Here is a 27,668-nt window from a genome sequence, read left to right as displayed (position 1 = left end):
TAAAATGTAGCGTCTTTATTTTGTTACATTTAATTTGGAGAATCATCCAATCAGAATGAAGTAAAATCAAAATTCTGATAATTTCTATAATAATAATGAGAATAATAATAAGTGATAGTAATAATAAATAAAATCAATCATAATAATCATTAATGATACAAAAATCATACCAGTGCATTGTCGTATGCCTGTCCATTCAGTCTGGGAATTACAGGTGATTTGTACAGGCTGCTCTGGTTCAAACCCAGGACGACATTTATATTGTATTATTGAATTGATGTCGTAGTGTGTTCTCTGATCTCCCACAATCTCTGCATTTGGGATGTTTGGTGTTGCACACATTTTTACTGTAAAACAAAAATATCCATCATTCTAATTTGAATTCATAATATATGCACAAATTGTAAGATTTAATATCAGCCCATACCTCGACACAGTGGTTTTGGTGTCCATCCGTCTCGTGTGCATGTGGCCTCTGCTGCTGTTTTAACATATCTATCCGTGCAATAGTAAAATATTTTAACTCCCAATTTCTTATCTCCCGAGAAGTAATATCCTGGCCTAGACACACCAGTATGGTCATATGGAACTTCACATCTAATTTCTGAAACAAGATTTACATTATTTTAATATCATGCGGTAAGTTCAGCACTAAATGCAGAAGTGTTTCTCTATAATCTTACCCGCACAAACAGGCTCATAATCCCACTGCCCATTCTCTTGACATGTAAATGAGTTGATGGTTTCTTTTGTTCGAAAGATCATGTATTTTTCAGTGCAGGTGATCTCCACACTTTCTCCAGCTCTGAAAATAGTTTTTCCCTCTGGGTTGATCTGTTTTACTCCGAATGTGGTTGACTTAAGCTCACAAGTTACTTCTGTACAAAACAAATAAGGGTAAGAAGAGATGAAGCATAAAAAATGTGTGAAACTGGATTTGCATGCTTTGTCTTTTGGGGAAAACAAATGATTCTGACAATTGACTTTTTAAAATTTTTTTTTACTAAAATAGGAAAAATATAGCTTGCCATAAATAGAGGACATTTTGAATAAGTCCCTAAATAAGTATAAGCACATTTTCTATTTTGAGAACTTTTAGATATATTTGCAAAACTATTATCTTGAAATTAAGCAAGCAATTAGAAAGTAGTTATTAGTAAGTCGTTTTTTTTTAGCTGATTTTGTAGTTACCAAATAATAATGATCAGCAAATCCTGTTGCCTCATGATTATCCCCAATAAAAAATAAATACATAAATAAAACATTGATTAAAACCTAGAAAACGTCTCAGGTTACGACTGTAACCTATGTTCCCTGAGAACAGGGAACGAGACACTACGTCAGAATGACGCTATGGGGAACGCCTCAGGCGTGACAGGTGTCTGAAATCAAATATCATCTCACAGCAATCATGCTGACCGGCGACAGCCCGTGAATCATTAACGTGAATGATTAACGTGCAACCTGCAAGTATAAAAGGGCGCTTTGCAAACATGACAACATCCTATCGTCTGAAGGGACTGTTGCAGGCAGGCCCCGAGGCATGGCAGGAAGACGTAGTGTCTCGTTCCCTGTTCTCAGGGAACATAGGTTACAGTCGTAACCTGAGACGTTCCCTTTCGAAAGGGAACTCACACTACGTCAGAATGACGCTATGGGGAACGATATGCCAACGCCACCATGCTAAGGGGAGTGCATGCCAAAAGGCAGTGACAACTGTCAGAACCGGCAATTCAAATGAACGCTAGAACCACTCACCCCCAGGTCACACTGAGCTGTCAGTGACAGCACTCCCTACGGTCATAGCCCAAGCTATATGACACCACAGAAAACCTCCATAAACATAGTTTAGTGAAAGGTCTACCTGGGCCTGCTCAAGGGCCAAGGACCACAACTTCAACTTCTTAGAAGGGGTCCCTTCTAGGGAATGTGGCTAGGGAACCTGAGGAACCCCAGCCAGTCACTATTCAGGGGAACGTGCCGCCTGAAACGCCACCAGGCAGGCCTGACCTGGTGTCACTATATAAGACACTACAGTCTGGCCACTTCCTGTCTGTCCAAAGACAGAGCCTCTGGACACTTGCCTTTAGGAAGGCATCCAACCCGAGGGACTGTGAAGCAGGCAGTGAACCACTCGGACCGGATCTCAGAGACGGGATATCCTGGAGAGTATGACTCAGCATAGTGCTTTACAACCCTTGCCAGCGAGGGGAGTTTCTCTACTCAATCCACGGATCAACCCAGTGTTTGTGTTTCAAAACACTGAGGAGGCCTGTGAGGGCCTAAGGGCTGATCTAACTGGGAGGCCTCAAGAGAGGCCTACGACCGACTGACCAGACTCAGGAGACCACATACTCATACTGACCCTCAGTGAGGGGAGCATTAGATCTACCTGGTAGGCAACCAGGCTGTAGCAGGAAAAAGAGGTTCCAGGAGGGAACCCGTAGCAGAGAATAAAAACTTGAGTCGAGCCAGGGCGCAAGCTCACCTTCGCTAGCTGCCTGATAAGGTCTGCTAAACTGAAAGTAAGCGGCCACTAGCTTACAAAAAACCCAGCACCACTGTGAAACTACTCTCAGGGAGACCTGGAGAGGCCTTACTACCTGACAACCACAGTATGTGGGAGCTCACTTTCAGAGAGGCCTGGTGAAGCCTACTATCTGATAGCCACAGAACGTGGGAGCTCACTTCCAGAGAGGCCTGGAGGGGCCTACTACCTGACAACCACCGTATGTGGGAGATCACTTTCAGAGAGGCCTGGTGAAGCCTACTATCTGATAACCACAGAACGTGGAAGCTCACTTACAGAGAGGCCTGGAGAGGCCTACTACCTGACAACCACAGTATGTGGGAGCTCACCTTCAGAGAGGCCTGGTGAAGCCTACTATCTGATAACCACAAAACGTGAGAGCTCACTTACAAAGGCCTACTACCTAACTGTGCAGCCTTCAAGGCAGAAAAACTGTTACTACAGCGCTTACAGCATCCTGGTACCTAACCACATCGCCAAAGGCAGTGTACTCAGCACAAAGCAATACCCTCATAGCAGGGGAGTACAACATACGCCACTCTGCCTAGTGGAGGCCCCATTTCAAGGGCCTACCTACTAAATGCATGGGCGTCAGCTCATGGCAATGCCCTGGCTTCAAGGGAGCGGAGTTCAAATACCGGAATGAAATGTAGTTAGAACTCCCTGCTCAACCGGAGCCATCGTGGTGTGAGGTAGATAATACAGAGCTGAGAATGGATTACTCAAAACTACCCCGCGTTTAGCGGGGGAGTAACACCATATGCCCCTGAAATGTTAGACAGGGAGCGGGCCTGCAAGTGGCTCCAAAGGGTAACCGGGATTTGTCCTGTGCCCAGCCTGGGGAAGCGGGGCTTGCTTGCAAGCCAACCAACCTTCACCCCTCGTTCGAGTGGTTCAGCTCAACGGGCTGAGTGGAGCCAGCTCTAGAGGCCTAATCCAAGTAGCTCTGTTCGGCAGGGTCTGGCAAACTATCACATTGCAGAGCGAAAGACAGCCTAACCCTGCCTGAAGGATCATACCTCAACTACCACCCTGCATTACTCTACCACCCCTGAATGCAGTGAAAGGGGCGGGCCTTGGCCAACAACTCCCATTTAAGGGAGGAGGCTGAAATCTAGGGGAGGAAGCCTAACACATAATGAATGTGGCAGCTATACTTAGCAGAACGCCTCCAACATCCCAAACCTAGCCTAGGCCAGCTACAGAGGCGGCCCGGGTTAGGGCCGACCTACAAGCATAGATCTACCTGAGAGCTCGGAGGAGCCACAGCCTACTTGATTGAGAGGCTGTAAAACACTCACCTACTGACACCTTCCAGCGCACAGGGGAGCGAAGTACTCAGGATACCAATGTCACAAACCGATAGGTAAGACATAAGATCTATCTGAAGCGCCAGCATCAGTCTAAACCTAAAGCAAAAAAGTTCTTTTTTTTTTCTTCACCAGAAAGGTTCTTTTTTAAGACTTCACCAGAAAGGTCTCAACGAACCTGGGGTCCACCACTTTTACATGCCTAAAAGAGGCGCTCACATCAACCAGTTGCTACGGCGGGCCATCAGAACATAGTTCTCATCATAGGCCCAACCCCAGGACTGGTGTAACGCAAACGCCTGGGGAGTAAAGAAGAGGGAGAGGGCCGGTAGAAAAAGCCCTCCAGGGAGGTCATACCCTTACTTCCGCTGAGCGCTGCTCTGCTTGCGCTGAATGACCTCCCTTAAGTCCCTCTTCTTGCGGGAGGCTCGCCTTCTCTGCGTCCTACTCCTCCCTGGAGGGGGCGCACGAGAGGCAACACTAGACCTCTGGTCCTGTCTATGGTCCTCGGACCAAGACGGACCAGGTCCTCCCGCCTGCCTGGGCCGGGGCCCGGATCTCAGCGGTATACAGGTTTTAAATGCGGCTGAGCGCGCCTTCGCCTCCCTAAACTTTCCAACCACCGCCTCAACGGAGGTGCCAAAAAGTTTAGTAGGCGAAACTGGTGAATCAAGGAGAAGGGCCTTTTCCTTCTCCCCGATATCAGCCAAGTTGAGCCACAGATGCCTCTCCGTGGCCACCATCGCCGCCATCGACCGGCCGATCGCGGCAGCAGTCTGTTTAGTGGCCCGGAGAGACAAATCTGTGGTCCGGCGCAACTCAGCGACCGCCTCAGGGGACAGCCCCGTCCCCTGGTCGAGATCCCGCAGCAGATCAGCTTGGTAGGCTTGGAGAACTGCCATGGTGTGAAGGGCAGCACCAGCCTGACCTGCTGCCATGTACGCTCTGCCATTCAAGCGAGCCGTGACTTTAAGAGGCTTGGATGGCAGAGTCGGAGCTTTTAGTGTCGACGCCCGCCCAGATACGAGATAGTTCGCAAACGTCTCGTCAATGGGCGGCATCGACACATAACCATACTCCCCGATCCCCTCAACATCAGCGAAATTACCCCGCTGATGTCGATGAATACGGGCCGAGTATGGTTTCTCCCATGCCCTCTCGATCTCAGAATGAAGATCTGGAAGGAATGGGAGGCTCCGTTGAGCTGGTGGTCTATGTTCAGGGAGAAATCGATCGTCCAACCGGCCGCGAGCGATCTCTCCCTGAGCACGCCGCCATGGCAACTGCAGTTTGTCAGTGGCGCGCTCCATAACTTCCACCAACTCAGCGTACATGGGGCAGGATGGCTGACGAGGTTGAGGATCTGATTCATCCTCCTCAGCCATCTCTTGCCCAGCCTGAAGAGCACTCGCTGCAGTATCAGTAGGAGAATCTTCTCCGTCATCCACCTGCAGCTCACTCTCGTCAGCCGATGACTCGTCCGAGAGGTGAACAACCCTCTCGAGACTGTCAGCGAGCTCCATCTGGGAGCCCCATGAAGCGCATCGCCGCTCTGCCTCGGCACGAGCGGGACCCGATCCGCGAGGACTAGATGCTGAACTCTCTCCCCTCGAGAAGAGAGCCAGACGAGAGCGGAGCGTTCTCATAGGAAAACACTCACAGTTTGCACAGGATGCTCCCTCGAGAGCATCCCGTGCGTGCTCTTCACCCAGACAGAACACGCACATCTCGTGAGTGTCACCCGGCGACAAATATCTTGGGCACGGGTCAACACATTTCACAAATCTTTTAGGACTTGCCTTAGACGTGCGTTTCATTTTCTTGCTGTAGCAGACGTTTTAATTACAGACAAAAACAGTCCCTGAAGACGAAAAGGATGTTGTCATGTTTGCAAAGCGCCCTTTTATACTTGCAGGTTGCACGTTAATCATTCACGTTAATGATTCACGGGCTGTCGCCGGTCAGCATGATTGCTGTGAGATGATATTTGATTTCAGACACCTGTCACGCCTGAGGCGTTCCCCATAGCGTCATTCTGACGTAGTGTGAGTTCCCTTTCGAAAGGGAACAACATCAGCTGGACACTTTCTACAGCATCACAGGAAGAAAGTAAATAATCTCATTCCATTTTCTCAACTTTTACAAATATTGGTGTGTTGTCTTCTTTCATCATTTAGAAAAAAATCAAACTAAGATCAAGCAAATATTTTCTTGAATGCTTTGGAAATATATAATATTAGTTTATTAACTACATACTTGTTTTATTTTAATATTCAGTTTTGAATTTAAGGTTAATGTCTATCTAATTTAAGAATGTTTCAGTGTGACACTAGAGGTTTTTTTGCATAATGAAAGCTATATGGATATGATGATTTTAGTGTTATTTCACATATTAATTATTTGTTATGTAACACTGGTGTATTACCATCACATTCTGGGTTCAGAGTCCAGCCAGATTTAGCACATTTGGGGATACATTTCATACAATACATATAAAGAGAATAAAAAGCATAAAGCACATTTACCCTTACTCGCAAGTACAACACTGTTGCTCCAAAAACAAACTCAGACCCTGATATAAGTTTAAAATCACCATTTGCTGTTAAAATTTAAATGTTTTGGGAAGTGCATATAATTTAACATTTATTTTCAAGTCAATAAAATCTAAATGAAAAAGACATTAAAGAAAAACAACCAAAAGACGAAGCCGAGGAGTTTCACAAGTATCTTTGTTGGTCTGTCTCTGATACTCTTGTCTGCTTGGGGATCAACAAGTTAATCATTTATCAAAGTCAAAGAGAGGTTTTTCTTACACCAGACCACTCTGTGCACAAGCAATATTTACACTGTTCGCTTATGTTCTTCTTGAATCAAATCATAAAGTATACTGTGGTGAATCCATAGAGCATTGGACATGAGTGTGATTGAAGAAGATTCACACTTTCAAACTTTAAAACAAATATTTAAAATGTAGCGTCTTTATTTTGTTACTTTTAATTTGGAGAATAATCCAATCAGAATGAAATAAAATCAAAATTCTGATAATTTCTATAATAATAAAAATAGTAATGATAATAATAAATAACAATAATAAAAAACATTAAAAAGCCCTTTTCTTCATTTTCTCTAGTCATGTAGCACTGATTTCAATTTTTTCACCTTTCTTCTGAATAGGCAGCCACGATTTATTGAAAGCCAATTTTGCCAGCAGTGAATCTATACCAGTAAAACCTGCCATGCAGTTCACTTCATTGTTTCAATATTCATAATATGAAGCTTTCCAAACTGGTTCTATGTTTTCATATAATATCCTCTCAACGACATTCTGAGAAGCACAAACAAACGTTACACAAAGATGTAGTAGTCAACACTCTTTAAAACAACTTAAGGTCATTTAAAAGCGTTGGATGTGTATATAATACGAATAACATTCTACTGAAAATGATTGAACTCACCTTGACCTTGCACAACAGTAACAGAAAATAGAAAACAGGAAAAGCTGATGAATTGTACAGGAACTCTCATTTTGAACTCTCATTTCACAAATGACTGTAACTTTTCTCACTCTGTTTGTATGATGGGGAATCGAAAAGTGAATCATTTACTAAGTCAAAAGGAGGACTCTTTTATACCAGACCACTTTGTGGTCGAGCAGAAGGATATTTTGTTTTAAATCCCCCTGTAGTCAATAATATTGTATCCCTTAAAACTCATCTTTATGATCACAAAAATGACATATAAAAAAAAAAAAATCCTGTGATTTTTTTTATATTTTATTTTAATTTATTTATGCCTTAAAATAGCTTGAATTTACCTCTACACTCTTGCTTCATTTGCTTTCAAGTCAATACAATCTAATTGAAAAGGACATTAAGATGAATAACATTAACATAAAAAAAAATTTGGACAAACCAAAGGACAAGTTACCTTATACAAGTCAAACTTTGTAAGTCACATTTATGTAACATATGTAAACATGTAGACAAGCTAAAGACCCCCACGGCAGAGCAGACCGGGCTGAAGTCCACCAAGGTGTTGATGAGGACAACCAAGACAACCAAGGTTGAGGACAACCAAGAACCAGGAAGTTCAGGTACGACCTCTGCGGTCGAGGCAGACAAGAAGTTCAGGGACAACATCTGCCGTCGCATTAAGGCAGGCAAGAAGTTCAGGTACGGCCTCTGCGGCCGTGTCGAGGTACACAAGAAGTTCAGGTACGGCCTCTGCGGTCGTGTCGAGGTACACAGGAAGTTCAGGGATGACCTTTGTGGTCGCATCAAGGCTGTCAAGAAACTCAGGGACTAAAGTGGGCTCTGGAGCGGACTCATTGGCTGAAGATCAATGTGCGGCCCAAACACACAAAATGGCCATTGTTGTAACAGGGAGTACAGAGAACAAGGGAATGACCTCTGGACTGGACAGCGCAGGCACCTGCAGGCTTGAGAGCGCTGAGGCCAGTGGGCAGATGACGCTGTTCTAGGGATGCCGGCTGCATGCACTGACATCAGCGGTGTGTCCTCCAAGCTGGATGCCAGTCTCACTCTCATAGGGACCACCTTAATGGTTTCATGTGCGAGGTTCATGGTAACCGGGAACTTTGGTGTGTCTTCCACAGTGTTGTGCCTGAACACGTTCATTGAACGATAGTTCATGAACTCGTTCATATTTTGGGCGAACGTGAACTGAACGTACTGTATTACTGCCTGATGAACGTTACTGTGAACTCGTTCATTCTGGTGTCTGTGAACACCACGCTCTCTCAGTTTAACTTCATTCAATAGAGTGCCGGATTTCTATAGAGCCTTCCAGGCGAAAAGCCGGCTAAAACACACCGTAAACCGGCCCTAAAATGTAGCGGAAAAACACCCAATCTGGCAACACCAGCCACCAGTGTCCACTGACTCTCTTGTTCAATCTCGTTCATCAAAATGAACAAATCTTTTTTCGAGTCATTTCATTCAAGAGGCTTTAAATGTTATACTATTAACTGGCAAATTCCCAGAACACATCCACCTACGCAATCTTGATCATATTCTGAATTACAGTTTTTACCAACTGCTTACACACAAAATCTTTTCATGTCACACGATTTTTGAAACCTCTCACTCAAAGTGCAAAACTACATGCCAAATCTTCAAAACCATAAGCTATTTCTCAGCCTTTGACTCAGTTTTCAATTGCATAAAACACTTTTTTCAAAACACTACACACAATTCTCTACCTAAAACACAAAGATCTATCAGGAAGTGACTTGCTTTCCTTTTCCAAACACAACCTATCAAAATGCTACACTTATTCACCAACAGTGGTGTGCCGTCAGAGCCAGCAGGGCCTTCTCTGCTGGCCCTGTCAAAATAAAAAAAATATATTTTTTCTATAATTAAATTAATGTGTGTCTGAACATGTCTAAATTCAATTACTGTCTATCAGTACGTTACGATTATATTTCCAGAAAGAATATGGATAATTTTTGTGAGTCTGAGCTGGATTTTACATATGTCAACTAAACGCAGCTCCGTGGACCAGCACTAGTTGTATAGCTAGCCTTCCGTTGAAGCTGCCGTTTTCCATTTGATCATAACTTTGACTGACGTGTTTTATCAGCCAATCAAATTGTGATGCGTATGACAGAACGCCCCAGAGGCCCAGCGATGTGTCAACGGCTAGCCCGCGCTGATCTCATCGACATGGGTGGGCAGATACAATACATGTTTGTGTACAATAACAATTTTCAGGAAAAATAACATTACGATGTCCAGAAATCAATTTCATTAGTACATTGGGTCATTTTGGGTACATTTGTCATTCTAGATCTACTAATATTGTCAGTACCGAGAATTTGTACGTGAATTTCCACGTTATTTGCTGTGTACTGCAATGGTCTAGTGGTAGAATTTTTGCCACGCGTGTCAGAGGTTCTGGGATCGAATCCACACTCGTATATATATATTTATTTTTTTATTTATTTTTTTTACAGAATATGTTCATCAGTGGTTGTATATCAAGCAGGGCATTTGTGTGCATTTTGTTTTGTAAGATTTCAACGAATAGAAAGTCTCCGCAATGGCGATAGATTGAAGCGCGCATCTGAGTGAAAACTTTGCGCGAGCCACAAGAGAACACTGTATCCGCGACACTGATAACAGCGGCAACGAGCACTCAGCTTGAACAACACATTTCAGCGCTAGAATGCATCTTATTCAACAAACGAAAATGAATGTCCTGCTAGTTAACCGGAGATGTTTTTATTTATTTGTATTAGGTACATCCGTGCGCGAGATGTTTCAGTGCAGCTTTTATAATGTACAGTGGTGTGCGTGTGCGCTGAGGTTGAAGATCAGCTGTCTCGTCGTTGATGTTACGCAATAGTGCATACAGTGCATGATTGTATTTTGCATGAATCTGTGTGTGTTGTTATGGCGATGGGGGGGGGGGGGGGTTAGATCGTTACTGAAGGCCCTGACTGAAACCCCACGGTACGCTACTGTTCACCAAGTCACACAGACACACTCCTCACATGTGCAAACACTAATTGCTTAACTGATCACTAACTAATCACTGCTTTACTGTAGTATAGGCCTTTTCAGAATGTTTGTAAACAATAGGCACCAAGATACTTCCGGGTGGCAGAACGCGAGCGGCTTCTACTGACTAACTGAAGAGATCCAGCCGGCGAATTTAAATAAAAGTCGCCGGCTGGATCTTTCAACGGCTCTGAGTGGACGTCGTGTCGTCAAAAGTAGGAAATCTTAACGATCCCCTAAATTATATGATTCATCCAACGTTTACATTTCTGCTGCCAACCCTGCTTGCCCTTCAACTCTGCTTTGTGTATTCTCAAAACGGTCCATCTACAAAATCACAGCAGAGCATTTATCTTCCGCCGGGGAAATTCGAGACTAATATTAGTAAACTTGTCTCTTTTGAAGATCAGACTCATTGCCAGTCACTGCCTGAAGTAAAAGAGGGCTGCCCACTCTCACACATTCACCGTCACTTTTCACATGCATACACATCCATTTTCTCACGCAACTTGCCAAAATGTATATTCCTCATACATATTATCGACCAATCAGTGTTTTTCAACCGCGCAAAGGTCAATATAACAGCTGGAGAACAATTGTCACATAACATTTACCTTAGGAAAGCCATTTAATGACTATGATATATAGCACGTTATTTTGGCTGAAAAAAAAAATAAATAGAGAGTATTTTGTTAATTATGTGTAGGCCTACTATATTACATATTTATTCTATTTTTTACTTATATCATTAAACACAGTTGTTATTACAGTTTTTTACGATTGTTTACACACTAAAATAAAAATTTCCACACAATTTGCAAAATTCTACTCCAAGGAGCAAAACACCTCCACAGATTTGCACAACATTACACACAATGTCTGCTTCACCCTTTTTGCAAAACATTACACACAGTTATTTGTAAAACTCTACACACATTTTCACACCTTAGACACAGTTAAGGATTGTGAGGTTACTTCCTCTTCATTACAAAGCCCCGGATTGCCAATGACAACACTAATGAACGAATTGGATAAACACAACCACCAGGTGTGGAAGCACACATGTGCTAATTTGAAAACGCAGCACTCAGGTGTGCTATAAAAGGCAGCAGGTGAGTTCACCTGTCTTCAACAAAAATGGAAGGAGCTAGAAGAAAAAGAAGAAGAGTGAGAATGAGAGGTGGAGCTCAAAGAGGAGATGAAGGAGGTAGAGGAAGAGGAGAAGGAAGTAGAGGAAGAGGCCCAGGTAGAGGAAGAGGAGAAGAAGGAGATAGAGGAAGAGGAGAAGAAGGAGATAGAGGAAGAGGCCTAGGTAGAGGAAGAGGAGAAGGAGGTAGAGGAAGAGGAGAAGAAGGAGATAGAGGAAGCGGAGAAGAAGGAGATAGAGGAAGAGGCCTAGGTAGAGGAAGAGGAGAAGGAGAAGGAGGTAGAGGAAGAGGTAGGGAAGGACTTATGCCATTGAAGAGATAGCCTGTGATGTGGATGAAATCTCATGGCCTGATCCAGCCAGACGGAGAGATGATGAATAGTTACAGTATTCTTGTTGCTTTTACAGTAGTTTTTCTTCAGAGTCAAAGTGTATGTACTTCATGCAGTAATTTTTATTTGTCTACAGATTTTATTTGTTTCATTGATTTCATTGTTGGTTGATTACTGTAACTGATTATGGTAAGAAATACTGTAAAATATTCAGTCTGCAGCATCAGTGTTGTGCAGTGCTTTGTAAGTTTATAGTAGGCCTATTTATGTACATTCTCCCTATATCTCAAACTAATCATGAAGAATGTTGTGGGTATGTCACTATTTTTTTTTTTTTTTCATCTAAATTATCCCTTACATAACAATGTCTGGCCAAAAATCTAGCACATGCTATTTCCTAAAATTAGTTTTTTTACAAATGTGTTTTATATTTATCACAGCTGTGTGTAACTGGCTGCAATAGTGTCTGATCATTGAGGACTGTGTTGGTTAAATGAAAACTAATAGCATTTTCACAAATATGTGTATATGTTTTGACTGAAGTGTGTATGTTTTGACTGAAGTGTGTCATTTTGCAAACAATCTAGGAATTATGCAAATTGAGTGTGGTGTTTGGATAATTGTGATTCTGTTTTGAAAAAAAGAACCCGGTTTTCAAAATTGCGTGTAAACAATTGAAAAAAAACTGTATGATAAAAAAACGCATTATATTAAATTTTTTATTTATTTTTATTACATTTTTACTGTCGACTGTGGGTCTCCCTTCCAAGCAATTTACTAGCGTTGCCATAGGAACGCTTCAGCTTTTGCCACCCGGAAGAACGTCTATTACTGTTGTGACGTCATGGTGAATTGTCGTATAGGCCTAAATAGGTCAAAGGTCAGATGATCTGCTTTGAACAATGGATTCCTGGGACCCCCTCGGGTTTCTGTTTGTACATTGCATTGGTGTTTACAGTGTACTTGTTACATCAGATTACCTTCACTGTAGAACATTGAATTGAAATGTAGATATAAGCCTATGAAAGACCAAAGAGCTTTAGATTTAGAACAACAGTGTTTACATGGTATATCCAAAAATGTACTATTATGAAAGAAGTGTTTGCCATTTGATGCAAATGCTTCATTCTGACTTGTGTTTATGGCATTTTGAATGCAGTGTTACATTTTGAAGGAGATGTGAGGCATTTTGCATTTTGTGTGTGCAGTTTTGAGAATTGTGTGTAGAGTTTTGAAAAAAGGAGACTTAGTTTTGAAAACATGTGTAAGCAATTGGTAAAAACTGTAAGAAATCATTATAATGCAGTCAAAAATCGTTTATAGGGAACATAAATAATTACTTTACCTTCCGAGTCTTTCGTTCATTTGTCACGTGACAGACACAATGAACGGATCGTTCATGAACGACTCATCACTTACAAACAAAACAAAAAGCAGCAAGGAGGCGTCGTATGATCATTTAAACGAGTTTTATGACAAAGTCGGTGAGGATGGGAAAAATCTGACGCGTAGCTTCAGTGTTAAAACTGATAAAATAACTGTCTGTGGTTCTGTGGCAATCATTTTGAAAAATAATATCTCGCAGCAACATGTAAAAAATAACTATGAACTAGTTCATTTTTGGAACTGTGAACTTAGTTCAAAATTTTGAGTATGAACTATGAACTGAACTAGTTCATTTTAAAATTTGTGAACTGAACTTTGAACTAGTTCATGTAGAAAGTGAACTTTCCCAACACTGGTCGTCCATGACGGCTGAAAGTTCAGGCATGGCGGCCATCTTGGCTGAAGACCCAGGCGTGGCGGCCATGACATGACGACTGGAGACACTGGTGTGGTAGCCAAGACGAGTGGGGACTCTGGCATGGTGGTACAGCATGAATGTCGCGTTCCTTCTCCACGACACCCACCTTAAAAGCTGAACTGCTCAGGTGTAATGCAATGTCCAGAGTCCAATTAGGATCATGCAAAGGCACTAGGACAGGAAATAACACAAAAGTCCCCACACAACACAGGGAAACACAGGCTGGGATCATGACATTTTATTTTTATTTTTTAAAATAAAATATTTTTTATTAACAAAACAAAGACGGAATCCAGGGCAAATAAAGAAGCTCAGGACAGGGGCATGTTACAGCAAACAATGACTGACAAACCACAAGAGAATCACAAGAGCAAGAGAAACAGAGGCTGGGATCATGACAAATACACAGCTACTTTTGTTTGGCCCTCAATGGAGGAAGATGCCACATTAATGCTGCCTACTCATTGGTGTTAATGTACATAATTAGAAATTGGACATGAACAGCCTCTCAATTTGGACATTAGTCAAGTCAAGTCACCTTTATTTATATAGCACTTTTTAAAATACAGATTGTATCAAAGCAGCTTCACAGTGATAACATGAAAATAATACAACAAAGCTTGTTTCTAGAAGAAAATTGCGTCATCGTCCACCTTAAGTAAGGCAGATCAATAATGTCCCCAGATCAGTAATGTATTGTTGAATATTAAATGTCCCCAGCAAAGCAAGCCAAAAGCCAAGGCAACAGTGGCAAGGAATCAAAACTCCATCAGGAGACAGAATGGAGAAAAAAACCTTGGGAGAACCCAGGCTCAGTCGGGGGCCAGTTCTCCTCTGGCCAACGAGCGAACAGTGTATGATTAGATTCAGGCAGCGTTACAGATCAGAAGTCAGATTGGATTAGGAATGGGAAAAATTACTGGGAAAATCAGGCTGGCAATATTAACAATAGCAGTCAGTTTCGGCTGTTGTTCAGCAGTTCTGTGTCGATTCAGTTCTATTGTAAAGATCATCAATTATTAAGTTAGCTCATTTTATCTATAAAGCAGTTCTGAAGAAATGATGTCATCGTCCAGCTCAGTTCAGTTATCATAAATTGTTCAGTTCTCTGCAAATTGTTTGTGTCTTAAGAACTTTTTCACTTGTGCATGTGCAATAATTGTTAAGGTTTAGTAAACAAGTATGAAAAACATTGTTTAAACCCTTTCCAATAAAGATCTGTACAGTTTATCTGGATTTTACAAAATTATCTTTAAAATACAGTATCCTGAAAAGGTGACTTATTTTTGCTGAGTTTACATAAATAAGGGCCCTATTTTAACGATCTGAAACGCAAGTGTCAAGCGCAAAGCGCAAGTAACTTTGTGGGCGGGTCTTGGGCGCTGTTGCTATTTTCCCGGCGGGATAAATGACTCTTGCGCCAGGCGCAAATCTAAAATGGGTTGGTCTGAAGTTCATAGGTGTGGTTTGGGCGTAACGTGAAATAAACCAATCAGAGCGTCATCTCACATTCCCTTTAAGAGCAGACGCGCTTTTTCCATAGCGGATTGCTATTGTAACGGCGGATTGGCCAGGCGCGCGCCAGGAGCGGTTCACAGCCAAGGAGAGCAACGCTCTCGTCATGGCCGTAAAAGAGAGAAGTTACATTGAAATGGAGAAACCCACCCAAATTAACTTTTGATAATTTGATAATTTGGCGTATGATAATTTGGGTAAATGTGTAAGCTAGATGTATGCTTTTATAATAAATTGTCTATCTATCTATCTATCTATCTATCTAGAACTATAATGTATGATATGCAAAAATGAAAACATGATAACGCTCAGAAATGCAGTGTAACAACATACAAGACTTTGCAACGAATGAGTGAATACACAGGGCTTAAATGTAAGAGTAAATAAAATAATAACACACAGGTGAAAGTAATCAAAACATTAGTTATTCCGAGCAATGGGTTATGGGAAAAGTACTTCATGTTGAGAAAGCAGATGGAAGTAGTGTCCTCTGAGGGAGATCATCACTCCAGCTGGTGGTTGTGACAGAGATAATATATAATTCTATAAGTAATATTTGTAGCTGAATGAGAATGAGATACAAGCTTGAGTGTGTCTCTCCATCTTCATAAACATAATTACATGCTGAATCTTTACATTATTAGGCCACTGAAAATATTTAATATTCATCAGTTTGGGTTTGCAGTAGTCATTTTATATAACATTTAGTGCTTAAAAACATCTGAAAGTAAATACTAGAAGTCATTCTTAAAATTGAACTGGGTTATGTTACCTCAACTACCACTCTAGTTTATTTTCAGTTATTTTGTGTATCACCTGGAAAAAAACAAACAAATTCATAAATAAATGTACAGAACACCAACATGACTAATTCAGATTGAAAATGAGAAACATTACTCACAACTTTTGTCAATCTGAAGATACCCATTAGAACACGACACGTCCACATATGCTCTCATCTCACTTCCAGTATTCCACCCAGCCGTACAGTTAAGCCTATACTTGTTAGCATGCGTTATATAGACCTTTTCTGTAGGGAGCTGTAGATTGTACTTCTCAACTATGTCATCAATTTCACAAGGCCCTATGACAGAGACATCATCCAGTGAAAAACAATACAAAACAATTAGAGATTTGTTTTTACAAAAAAGCAAAAGAGAATTAATTTGTAATTGAATAACTCACTCAGACATTTCGGAGGAGTCTCCCATTTTCCATCCACACACTTATAAGATTTCTGTTGCTTGTCCAGCACATAGTAAGACTGGCAAGTGTACAATACCTCTGTAATCACACTGTAATCACATCTTTTTCCGTACTGATGATGCTGTAGTCTCCATGTTGAAGATATGGAGGTGGTGGACAGATCCCACCTAAACAAATAAAATAAAAAAAATACATTCATATACTGTACATTTTTGAGCAGCATTTAGTGTCCACAATTATACTAATAAAAGTCTTGGGGCAGCATTTGACAACAAATTTCTGTGCTCCTGAATGTTTCTGGTCAAAGCATGATCTCCTGTCTCTGAGTGCAAGTGACTGTTTTTATGTGTGTGTGTGATTGCACTTCATGCACATTAATACAGAACGGTGATTAAACTGACTGGAACTACCTGTGCTTTACACGTTTTGAACACACATCTTCCAGCCAAATAGGGGTGTGTTTTCCCGTACGATGATGTAACTCGCTGCTTAACTACCATAGTACGATGCATCGTTGAATAAACAGAGGTGGACAAAGTACACAACTTCCTTACTTGAGTAAAAGTACAGATACTACTGGTCAAATATTACTCCGTTACAAGTAAAAGTGGTAAAGACCGATTATTACTTAATGTAGTGAAGTTGTGTGACGTCAGTACAATTTGGTAGGTGGCCAATGAGCATTCGCCCATTGGGGCATATAAACCGTTCATTCATGCCTCCTGGTGTGTGTCATGGTTGAAAGCCCGCCCCTTCCTGTCGCAACTATGGATTGAGTGTGCCGTTGGGTGGCTGAGGGTTTGTGCGCGTGGGTGGCTGCTTACTCCCAGGTAGGCTTGGTACCATCTTGGGGCGTAGTGGGAAGTTTTATTTTTGTCCTGACTTGGGTTGTGACAATTTGTTTCAGTACGGTGTGCCTTCAGGGCTTCCATCGGTGTGGCATTGCAGCTTAACTGATCGGAACACCACCTGTTGCAATCAACAAGGCTGTTACATGATTCTCTTACGGTATATGTTGAAGTGTAACGATCGTATTCTCTGGTAGGTAAACTGGGATAGTACTTTATTGTATTATCAGGTGGGTAACTGGTCGATAACTTTGTTAGTCGTAACCCTTGTTTATTGTTTTGAAGATCTTCACGGATGCTAAAGTGGGTTAAGTGAGCAGTCGCATTAAACAGCGCGCGCGCTCTCTCTCTCCGCCACTCGCTCTTTAAAGCCACGCTGCTGCTTTCTACACACCATTACATTTAAGTCAAACATGTTTATGCGGGCTTGAAAGATTATTTTTTTTGTTATTTGATTCTGAGTGATTGTGTTTGCTTGGAATTATTTTTAGGTGTAATGTTATTACTGTTAACGTTGTATTCGGTGTAAGTTTCTGCCGCGGTCACAGTAGATCTGTTTGTTTCTCTTGAATGTGAATGTGTTTTTTTTCTTTAATGTGAATGTGAGTGTTTAGAGTATTTATATTTTGGGATGCATTGTAAATTGTTTATTTTCTTGTTGGTTTCCGTCATGTTAGAGTCAACAAATTGACTTTGAATGTTTCTGTTTTCTTTGTTTATTTAAATTTAGTTTGATTATCTATTTTTCTTTTTTTTCTTTAGGAGCTGAGGACTTCCAGGAGCGGGCTGGTTGTCGGTTTCACCGCAGGTTTTGCTTCACTAAGAGTGTTATTGCAGTTTCATTGCCGTGTCACTACCATTGGTTATTTGCAGTGAATTTGGTGGGTGTACGTTGGGTTGGCGTGCTTCTTATGGTAGACCTGCTGCCAGCACACTAGCCTGCTCCTGACCGGAAGCCTCAGCCCCTGTGAAAGTTTATTGTGAATCTTGTGATGGTTTATTGTGAATCTTGTGAGGGTTTATTGTGAATCTTGTGAGGGTTTATTGTGAACCTTGAAGGTTTAATTTTGTCGCTTTGTCCAATTCAATCATGACCCATGTGAACTACTGATTTTAAATTATTGATCAACTTTTAGCTTTAAATAAACATTTTTGCACGGAAGCCCATGCCTCTTGCCTTTTCTAGGTGGAACGTATTTGTGTGCTTTATTTGGGTTGTTTTCCCCGTTAACCTGGGGTGGCGTAGTCGCTAAAATTGAGCCACTTGCTACATGTGGCGCAGTCGGCAGGATCCACAGGATTTTTTGGCAGAGGCGTGGGACCGTATAGTAGTTTGTTTTGTAATTGTGTTTTTTTCTTTTTTTTTTTCTCTTTTGTAGGAATAAAGCAGCAGCGTGTGCTCTGGAGACGGTAGTTTCTGGTTTGACTCCCTTCGGTGACGTCCCTTGGGGTTGGGTATAAAATATATATATTTTATAATAATGGAGGGAGAATTACAGGAACTTAAAGAGCTGGTGGCTCAACTTCGAGCTGATAACGAGAGATTGCGACGGGAGGGGGCGTCTGAGTTGCAGGGGGCTAGTGTTGCTGGACCTAGCACCTCTGCCACAGGCCTTTCCTCCATACCTCCACCATTGACTGGTACTAGGAGGTGCCCAAGTTAGTGCATATAGCCGTCAAGGCAGAGAACTTGTGTATCACTCGTTTCTCGTTGTATAGCCGTTATGGCAAGAGCACTTGTAATCAGTGTTTCTCGTTGTATAGCCGTTATGGCAAGAGCACTTGTAATCAGTGTTTCTTATTATGTAGCCGTCAAGGCAGAGAACTTGTGTATCACTCGTTTCTCGTTGTATAGCCGTTATGGCAAGAGCACTTGTAACCAGTGTTTCTCGTTGTATAGCCGTTATGGCAAGAGCACTTGTAATCAGTGTTTCTCATTATGTAGCCGTCAAGGCAGAGAACTTGTGTATCACTCGTTTCTCGTTGTATAGCCGTTATGGCAAGAGCACTCGTAATCAGTGTTTCTTATTATGTAGCCGTCAAGGCAGAGAACTTGTGTATCACTCGTTTCTCGTTGTATAGCCGTTATGGCAAGAGCACTCGTAATCAGTGTTTCTCATTATGTAGCCGTCAAGGCAGAGAACTTGTGTATCTCGTTGTAGAGCCGTCATGGCAATAGCACTTGTAACCAGTGTTTCTTATTGTGTAGCCGTCAAGGCAGAGAACTTGTGTATCACTCGTTTCTCGGTGTGCAGCCGTCATGGCAGAGAACTTGTGTGCCACTTGTTTCTTGGTATGAGTGTCAGTTAGTCTGAATGATTTGAGTATGATGACGCCGATCCATTGTTCTCTGTATTCTCAGATTTTAGGTGCGGTGAAGCATATCCATTGCCTTTTTGTAAATGATTTTAAGTGTTGTCGCTATGGTGGTTTGTTTAATTTTGTCTCTACCTACTTTAGGCCCTGGAGTTGAGTGGCAAGGGTTTGCTTATCGTCGGGGCGACGACACAAAAGTAAGGGGTAGAATGTAGTGAAGTTGTGTGACGTCAGTACAATTTGGTAGGTGGCCAATGAGCATTCGCCCATTGGGGCATATAAACCGTTCATTCATGCCTCCTGGTGTGTGTCATGGTTGAAAGCCCGCCCCTTCCTGTCGCAACTATGGATTGAGTGTGCCGTTGGGTGGCTGAGGGTTTGTGCGCGTGGGTGGCTGCTTACTCCCAGGTAGGCTTGGTACCATCTTGGGGCGTAGTGGGAAGTTTTATTTTTGTCCTGACTTGGGTTGTGACAATTTGTTTCAGTACGGTGTGCCTTCAGGGCTTCCATCGGTGTGGCATTGCAGCTTAACTGATCGGAACACCACCTGTTGCAATCAACAAGGCTGTTACATGATTCTCTTACGGTATATGTTGAAGTGTAACGATCGTATTCTCTGGTAGGTAAACTGGGATAGTACTTTATTGTATTATCAGGTGGGTAACTGGTCGATAACTTTGTTAGTCGTAACCCTTGTTTATTGTTTTGAAGATCTTCACGGATGCTAAAGTGGGTTAAGTGAGCAGTCGCATTAAACAGCGCGCGCGCTCTCTCTCTCCGCCACTCGCTCTTTAAAGCCACGCTGCTGCTTTCTACACACCATTACATTTAAGTCAAACATGTTTATGCGGGCTTGAAAGATTATTTTTTTTGTTATTTGATTCTGAGTGATTGTGTTTGCTTGGAATTATTTTTAGGTGTAATGTTATTACTGTTAACGTTGTATTCGGTGTAAGTTTCTGCCGCGGTCACAGTAGATCTGTTTGTTTCTCTTGAATGTGAATGTGTTTTTTTTCTTTAATGTGAATGTGAGTGTTTAGAGTATTTATATTTTGGGATGCATTGTAAATTGTTTATTTTCTTGTTGGTTTCCGTCATGTTAGAGTCAACAAATTGACTTTGAATGTTTCTGTTTTCTTTGTTTATTTAAATTTAGTTTGATTATCTATTTTTCTTTTTTTTCTTTAGGAGCTGAGGACTTCCAGGAGCGGGCTGGTTGTCGGTTTCACCGCAGGTTTTGCTTCACTAAGAGTGTTATTGCAGTTTCATTGCCGTGTCACTACCATTGGTTATTTGCAGTGAATTTGGTGGGTGTACGTTGGGTTGGCGTGCTTCTTATGGTAGACCTGCTGCCAGCACACTAGCCTGCTCCTGACCGGAAGCCTCAGCCCCTGTGAAAGTTTATTGTGAATCTTGTGATGGTTTATTGTGAATCTTGTGAGGGTTTATTGTGAATCTTGTGAGGGTTTATTGTGAACCTTGAAGGTTTAATTTTGTCGCTTTGTCCAATTCAATCATGACCCATGTGAACTACTGATTTTAAATTATTGATCAACTTTTAGCTTTAAATAAACATTTTTGCACGGAAGCCCATGCCTCTTGCCTTTTCTAGGTGGAACGTATTTGTGTGCTTTATTTGGGTTGTTTTCCCCGTTAACCTGGGGTGGCGTAGTCGCTAAAATTGAGCCACTTGCTACATTAAGTAAAAGTACAGAAGTACTCGTTTTTAAAAGTACTTAAGTATCAAAAGTAAAAAGTAAATGTCAATGCATTGTTTTATTATTGTTGCATTGTTGAATGTAATACTTACAGTACCTTATGCCTCTGAATCTATGCCTGCCCTCATATCAATATCACATTTATTTCTAGAACACAGTTCCAGTAGTGGGATTGAATATGAGATTGAATAAGTGTACTCAATAACGTCTACAATGGTTTCGGACACCCAAAAACGGTTGTTCCCTCAAATAGTGCCCTTGGCTTAGTTTTTTGGCTTTGACGTCAACCCGGCTTTCATTTCCAACTAAAATCCAACGTCTGTCCGACGTCGGGTTCTGACGTAAATCTGACGTCGGGTTCTGACGTGAATGTGACGTCGGGTTTTGACGTAAATTTGACGTCGGGTTCTGACGTCAACCCGACTTTCATTTCCAAACCAAAATCATCCCCTGACTGACGTTACTACTTTCTACTCAAGGAGCTTGACAGAAACGTAGTGGAGTAAAAAGTATGATATTTGTATTTCAAATGTAGTGAAGTTAAAGTAAAAAGTTTCCAGAAAAGATAATACTCAAGTAAAGTACAGATACTCAAAAAGTGTACTTAAGTACAGTACTCAAGTAAATGTACTTTGTTACTGTCCACCTCTGTGAATAAATCAACTTGCTAGTCACGACTGTTTCCCGAAACCGTATTGTCGCAAAGTGGTTGTTCAACCATATTGGTTTATGACGTCACGTACGAGGTGGAGTAATAACTTCTTTTAATAAATCTGTTTGAGATCAAATTAATACTAGATGGTTTTCTATAAATTACAGACATAGCCTGAGGACTATTTCTCATTTTTCTCAGTTATTTTTGCTCTATTTCCAGATTCAATCATAGGCTCATTTTTACGTAGTAGAGCACGTTCGCACATGCACAGTCTTAAAAAACGGTGCTTTAAATCTCTTGACAAACTAAAAGATGTAAATGACATTTGTATGTATCCTAAATAAAAGATATAGATTGTACTGAAACTCAGGCCCTGACCACACAAACCCGGGTATTTTCAAAACTGCAGCTTTTTATATGCGGTTTGGCCGTTCGTCCACACGCAATCGCAGTATCCGGTCACTGAAACCAAACTTTTTTTGAAAACTCCTTCCAGGGTGAAGATTTTTAGAAACTCAAACTCAAAAATCTTTAAGATTTTGGCTTGTGACGTCAGATCTGGAACCGGTAATAACCTTTTTTCCAGGCTTCTGATTGGCCAACATGGCTTTATGGTTAGGGTTATATCGCCACCTGTTGGTTTGGAATGCTCTTGACAGCGCTTCATAGAGTGTATTTGTTTTTTTTAAAAGGAGAAGGAAAACGGTTTCATTTTATTTTGATGGTCCCTTTAACACATTCTGTTGTCTAGAAGTAACATTGCACCTACATGTCTACTAACTCTCATTAGAATATTAGTAGAGTATTAGTAGACTGGTAGGGTTAGGGTTAGAATAAGTTGACATGTAGTTGCAAAGGTAACTTATAGTCAGCAGAGTGTCTGTTGGAGGACCATCACAATAAAGAGTTATCAGATATTAAGCAGACAGTACACTAATACTCTAATGAGAGTTAGTTGACATGTAGTTGCAAAGTTACTTATAGTCAACAGAATGTTCAAAAGGGACCATCAAAATAAAGTGTTACCGGAAAAACTGTTTATAAAAATACCCGTGTATGTGTGGACTAGGCCTAAGGGTCCATTTACACAACACCATTCATTTACACAACACTGACGTTTTTAAGGCCTGGAAATACATTACAAACTTTTGAAAACGGGTTTCAACGTGCAAGTTTTGGAAAATGACATGGTTATCGTCTCAGCATAAACTACAAAACTGTGAATTTGTGAAAACGGTGATGTCATGCACAATTGCACCTGCATATTAGATGTTCAGTTTATAGGCACATCGTTTTTCTTTACAATCTGGCCTGGGACGATTTTGAATTGCTTTCTTGGATCAGTGTGAATGGGGATCATTTTGAAAATACGCATGCGCATGCACGTCACCACTTTCACAAATTTGAAAGAGAGTAGAGAGAGATGCTTGTACACAGCAAAATCCCCAGTGTTAAATCAACACCTACAGTGTCAAATTTAACACCAGCAAAGTGTGTATATGTGTCCACACTAGTGTTACATTTACACTTTTGAAAGTGTTAATTTTTTAACACTAATTTTCTGTTAATTCAACACTGTATATTGTTAAAAGTCCAACACTATTCAACACTTAACATTGTTGTTTTTACACCACACTAGTGTTAGTGTTAAATTACAGTGTTATTGAGTAATACTTTTTATTTTACACCAACACCAGTGTAGTGTGAATACAACAACATTAAGTGTTAAAATACTGTTCAGCAATAACATTATTGAGTGTTAATACCAATAGGCTACCTCTAGAGCTGCTTCCAATCCTACTAAAGACAAATGGCAGAAAATGTCACAAACACACTTTATTAAGGTACACAGCAAAAAAGCCAGTGTACATTTAACTCAAATTGAGTCAAATTTAACACTCCCGAAATGTATAAATGACTCCCTCCATTTTGGAGTTAATATAATGCTTTTGAAAGTGTGAAATACTCATGGAGTACATTTGAACACTTTGTTAAAATGTATTCCGTGAGTAATGTGTATATTTCACACTTTCAAAAGTGTTATTTTAACTCCAAAATGGAGGGAGTCATTTATACATTTCGGGAGTGTTAAATGCTTTTTAGCAAAAGGAATCTTTCCAGAAATAAAAGCAAAGTATTTATAACCTATTGATAACATTGAATGCACATCAAAACAATCCAGAAAGTTAAAATGTAACCTTAGTCTGGGATCATAGTAGAATTCTGTTCAATGTAAAGTTAAAAAAAAGGCAAAATGCAAACAATTGTTTTAACAAACTAGTTTTTATTAACGAACAAGTCCCTTTACATCATAGGTTACCTTAAAATAAATGAAAGCAAAATATAGGCATTTGTCATCAGAATTATGTGAAAGCTGCTCATCAAAAGGTCTTTATCTCTGTAATACTTCAAGTCCTGTACATGTCAGTGAATGTAAGTCCTGTGTCAGAGAAGTTGAGTCAATACCTTCGACTTTGCAACAGTACAGCACAACATTCAACAGATGAAGAACAGTTGAAGGATATGAGTGGATCAGTTGCTAACAGTAAAGTTCAGTGCATAGTTGTTTCACAGAGCAGGAAAGGCTGTGCAGATCCAACTTTCTCGAAAAATCCTGGAGTGCTGGTTCCCTAGACAACACAAAACCAGACCAATTACAATCAATACAATTTGTGTTTTATAAATACAGCAAGTTTATGGTGGAAAAAGTTCAACCATCTTAGACTTTCGTGACTCAAACAAGAAACTATTTTGGTTAGATTAAGACTTGAATTTACTGATTTCCAAGTAAATTAAAGACTTAATTCATCCAAAAATGTAAATTCTGTCATTGATTATTCACCCTTATGTTGTTCCAAACCAGTAAGAGTTTTGCTCATCTTTGGAAAACACTTTTTATATTTTTTATAAAATCTAAGAGATTTCTGTCCCTTCATCGACAGCCTATTCAACTATCACTTCCAAAGCCACAGAAAGGTATAAAGGAAATCATAAGTAATCCATGTGACTCCAGTGGTTTAACCTAATTTTTTTTATGAAGCAACAAGAGTGCTTTGTTTTCACGAAAAGACAACAAAAAATTATTAATCTTCGATGCACGCTCACTTAACAACATCTGCTTTCGCATCAACAACATGCACAACTCGTAATGTTCTCATGAACACATGTTGGAAATTAATATTTTATAAATTAAGTGGTAAATGTTTTGTTGCTGCAAACACAGCACTTGCATAGTTTAATAAAATGTATGTAAAACCACTGGAGTCGCATGGAGTACTTTAATGATGTACCTTTGCACCTTTCCGGTGCTTGAACGTGGTAGTTACGTGGACTGTCAATAGAGGGACAGGAACCTCTCAGATTACATAAAAAATATCCTCATTTGTGTTGTGAAGATGAAAGAAAGTCTTACATGTTTGGAACGAGATGAGGGTAAGTAATGACATAATTTCCATTTGTAGGTGAACTAACCCTTTAGGAATAAATTTAGACACGCACCTTAAGAAATCGCTCTAAATAGTCAGCTGACGGAAGAATCTTTGTTCCCTTCTTGTGGCTTTGTGATGTTGGAGGCAGGTGATGGGCAGAGATTTCCCAGTTAGTAGAGTCTAAAATTAAAAAGCAAGAAAACATCTACCTGTCAAATCATGAAAACAATTGGTTTGAAAACTAATTTTATTTAAGGAAAAGGAAAAGTAACTTTTGTAAAGTAATTTGACTGGACAAATTCAAAATGACTGTTATGAAACACAAAAATCTAGTTATACCAAATAGCAACAAAGCTATAATTTTTTTTTAATGTTTATACACATGATTATCTCATATGTTATCTGTAAAATCTGACCCTCACCAGGTTCTAGTCTGTACAGCCTTTAAAGACCCAGCCTGGTTAGCCTCATGGTGCAGCATGGAAATGCTCCTAGCAAACACAAATAACAAAATCAATACATTTAAACATGAAAGCATATCCAAACATCAACCAAAATTGAATCTGATAAATACATTTTCATAAACATAATCTTAAATAATTACTTACACATTCTAAGAAAATTTGTTTTTCAGTTAAAATGAAAGTAGATAGTTTGAGGATAAATACATTATGATATTTGCACATCACAAATATTGTCATAAAACAAAATAACATTATAAAATACATATTGTAAATGAGTTAAAACACTTACTCTGTGTTTTCACCGTTAAAAGCAAACTCCGCGTCTGCACTGCGTCACGAGTCAAAGAAGATGCAGGGCATAACGTTAGTCTGTGAGAAAGGTTTAGGCGCGCACATCACATAAATATCGTTATAAAACATTATAATGCCATGAAATACAAGTTGTAAATTAGGTTAAAGTCCACATGAAATCAAAATTGACCATATTTACTTTGTTTGCCTAAATTGATCGTTTTGTGGTGAACAATTCATCCATGCAAGTCAATCCACACAAAAAAATGTTTTGGCTTCGTAATCTTTAATCAAAATTTGAAAATGCCCCTCCCCTCTGCATTGGAGGACCTTCCCTGATGACGTAGGTTTGAGGACTTGGGTTGGGAAACGCTGAACCACTCCCCTCAAACCGTTAGTCTGTTATGAGCGAGAGATGGAGAGGAGGAGCGCTAGAGTAAAACCCTGCCCTCTGTTCAATATTCCTTTTCACTGGGAAATACGTCACAACACTGGAGAAAAGTCGTTTGCAACTTCCGGTTCACGCGGACTTTAAAAACACTTACTTTGGGTGTTTTCCCTGTTAACGTTACAAGCAAACCTTCTCGTCGTCAGCTCCGTATTGAATCAAAGATGTCGCCTTTGAGAAAGATTTCGGCTCGTTTAAGCACGGAGAGCATTTAAATTTCTCTATAAATCATTATGTTATAAAATACATATTGTAAATTAGATAAAACACTTACTTTCGTCGTTTCTCTGTTTAAAAGCAACCTCATCCTGGTCTGCTCCGCATCGCGCGTCACTAAAAATGAGACTTTCTGAGACCGGTTTAGCTGTTCACAGCACATACATATTGTAATAAAACAATAAAATGTAATACAATTTTATAAAATGCATATATAAATGCGATAAAACAATTCATATCTGCGTTTTCCCTCCTCGTATGCCTTGCATCGCGAGTCAAAGAAAATGGCGTTTGTGAAAAAAGTTTCAGGTCGTTTCGTCGCGCCCAGCGCGTAAATGTCCCAGATGTAACTAATAACACTCTCTTGGTGTACATTTAGTAACTCTACATATTTACACCAGCCAGAGGGTGCGGTTTACACTAGCAGAGTTAATCCCTTGAAATTCAACACCAGAAATGTAACTCTTTACTCTAAGAGTCCTTAACACCAGGATTTCAACACTGGAGATTTTGCTGTGTAGGCTACACAGGAAAATTAACTGTGAAGACACTGAATTTAACATAAAAAGCCGTCATAATAATCACAAATACACTTACATTGCTGACAATGTGAGTTTTTATGAATGAATGGCTTGCTCTAACTGTTGCTGGTCTTCGTCTACAACACACGCTTTTGCATCCCCTGCTGGTGAGATAGACTAACAGCAGATGAAGAGTATGCTCGGTTATCTAATGCTTTTCCTGTCGTTTCTGGATGTCAGCGTCGAATTCGAACTACTGAATTTGAGGAAGTGAATTTGCAAAGCGAAATAAAATGGACCGAAAATTGCCTGTTGAATATTATAGGTTGTATTTTTAAACAGTTTGAATATTTTGGAAGTGAAATATGAAAGGTGAATATGGATTATTGCATTTT

General features: G+C 40.4%; 1 protein-coding gene and 3 long non-coding RNA genes across 7 annotated transcripts in view; 1 reads left to right on the top strand and 3 right to left on the bottom strand.

Annotated features, from left to right (window-relative positions):
• LOC311084999 (complement factor H-like) overlaps positions 1 to 27,668 on the bottom strand; it is a 176,517-nt gene that overhangs the window by 36,269 nt on the left and 112,580 nt on the right. Inside the window, 3 exon segments of the mRNA XM_084117373.1 lie at positions 171 to 347; positions 428 to 604; positions 684 to 878. Of these exon segments, the coding sequence (XP_083973499.1) occupies positions 171 to 347; positions 428 to 604; positions 684 to 878 (549 nt within the window).
• LOC311085014 lies at positions 15,325 to 16,669 on the bottom strand. 2 transcript variants are annotated; one of them, XR_014606699.1, is made up of 4 exons: positions 16,348 to 16,669; positions 16,064 to 16,246; positions 15,935 to 15,978; positions 15,660 to 15,674 (listed from the first exon to the last, which is right to left on the bottom strand). It is a non-coding gene; the product is annotated as an uncharacterized lncRNA (long non-coding RNA). The 2 variants fall into 2 exon arrangements; XR_014606700.1 differs by having other exon boundaries at positions 15,325 to 15,978; positions 16,348 to 16,661.
• Positions 17,011 to 21,120, top strand: LOC311085016. Of its 2 annotated transcripts, XR_014606703.1 has the most exons (3): positions 17,011 to 17,198; positions 17,276 to 17,409; positions 17,502 to 21,120. It is a non-coding gene; the product is annotated as an uncharacterized lncRNA (long non-coding RNA). The 2 variants fall into 2 exon arrangements; XR_014606704.1 differs by having other exon boundaries at positions 17,276 to 21,120.
• On the bottom strand, positions 24,436 to 26,839 carry LOC311085018. Of its 2 annotated transcripts, XR_014606707.1 has the most exons (4): positions 26,634 to 26,839; positions 25,756 to 26,166; positions 25,404 to 25,513; positions 24,436 to 24,535 (listed from the first exon to the last, which is right to left on the bottom strand). It is a non-coding gene; the product is annotated as an uncharacterized lncRNA (long non-coding RNA). The 2 variants fall into 2 exon arrangements; XR_014606708.1 differs by lacking the exon at positions 26,634 to 26,839 and having other exon boundaries at positions 25,756 to 26,619.

Source organism: Abramis brama (assembly GCF_963993115.1).
Source record: "Abramis brama genome assembly, chromosome: 6".
NCBI classification, from domain to species: Eukaryota; Metazoa; Chordata; class Actinopteri; order Cypriniformes; family Leuciscidae; genus Abramis; species Abramis brama.
The sequence above is the reverse complement of the archived record's forward strand: the minus strand, read 5'-3'. Positions and strand labels throughout refer to the sequence as shown.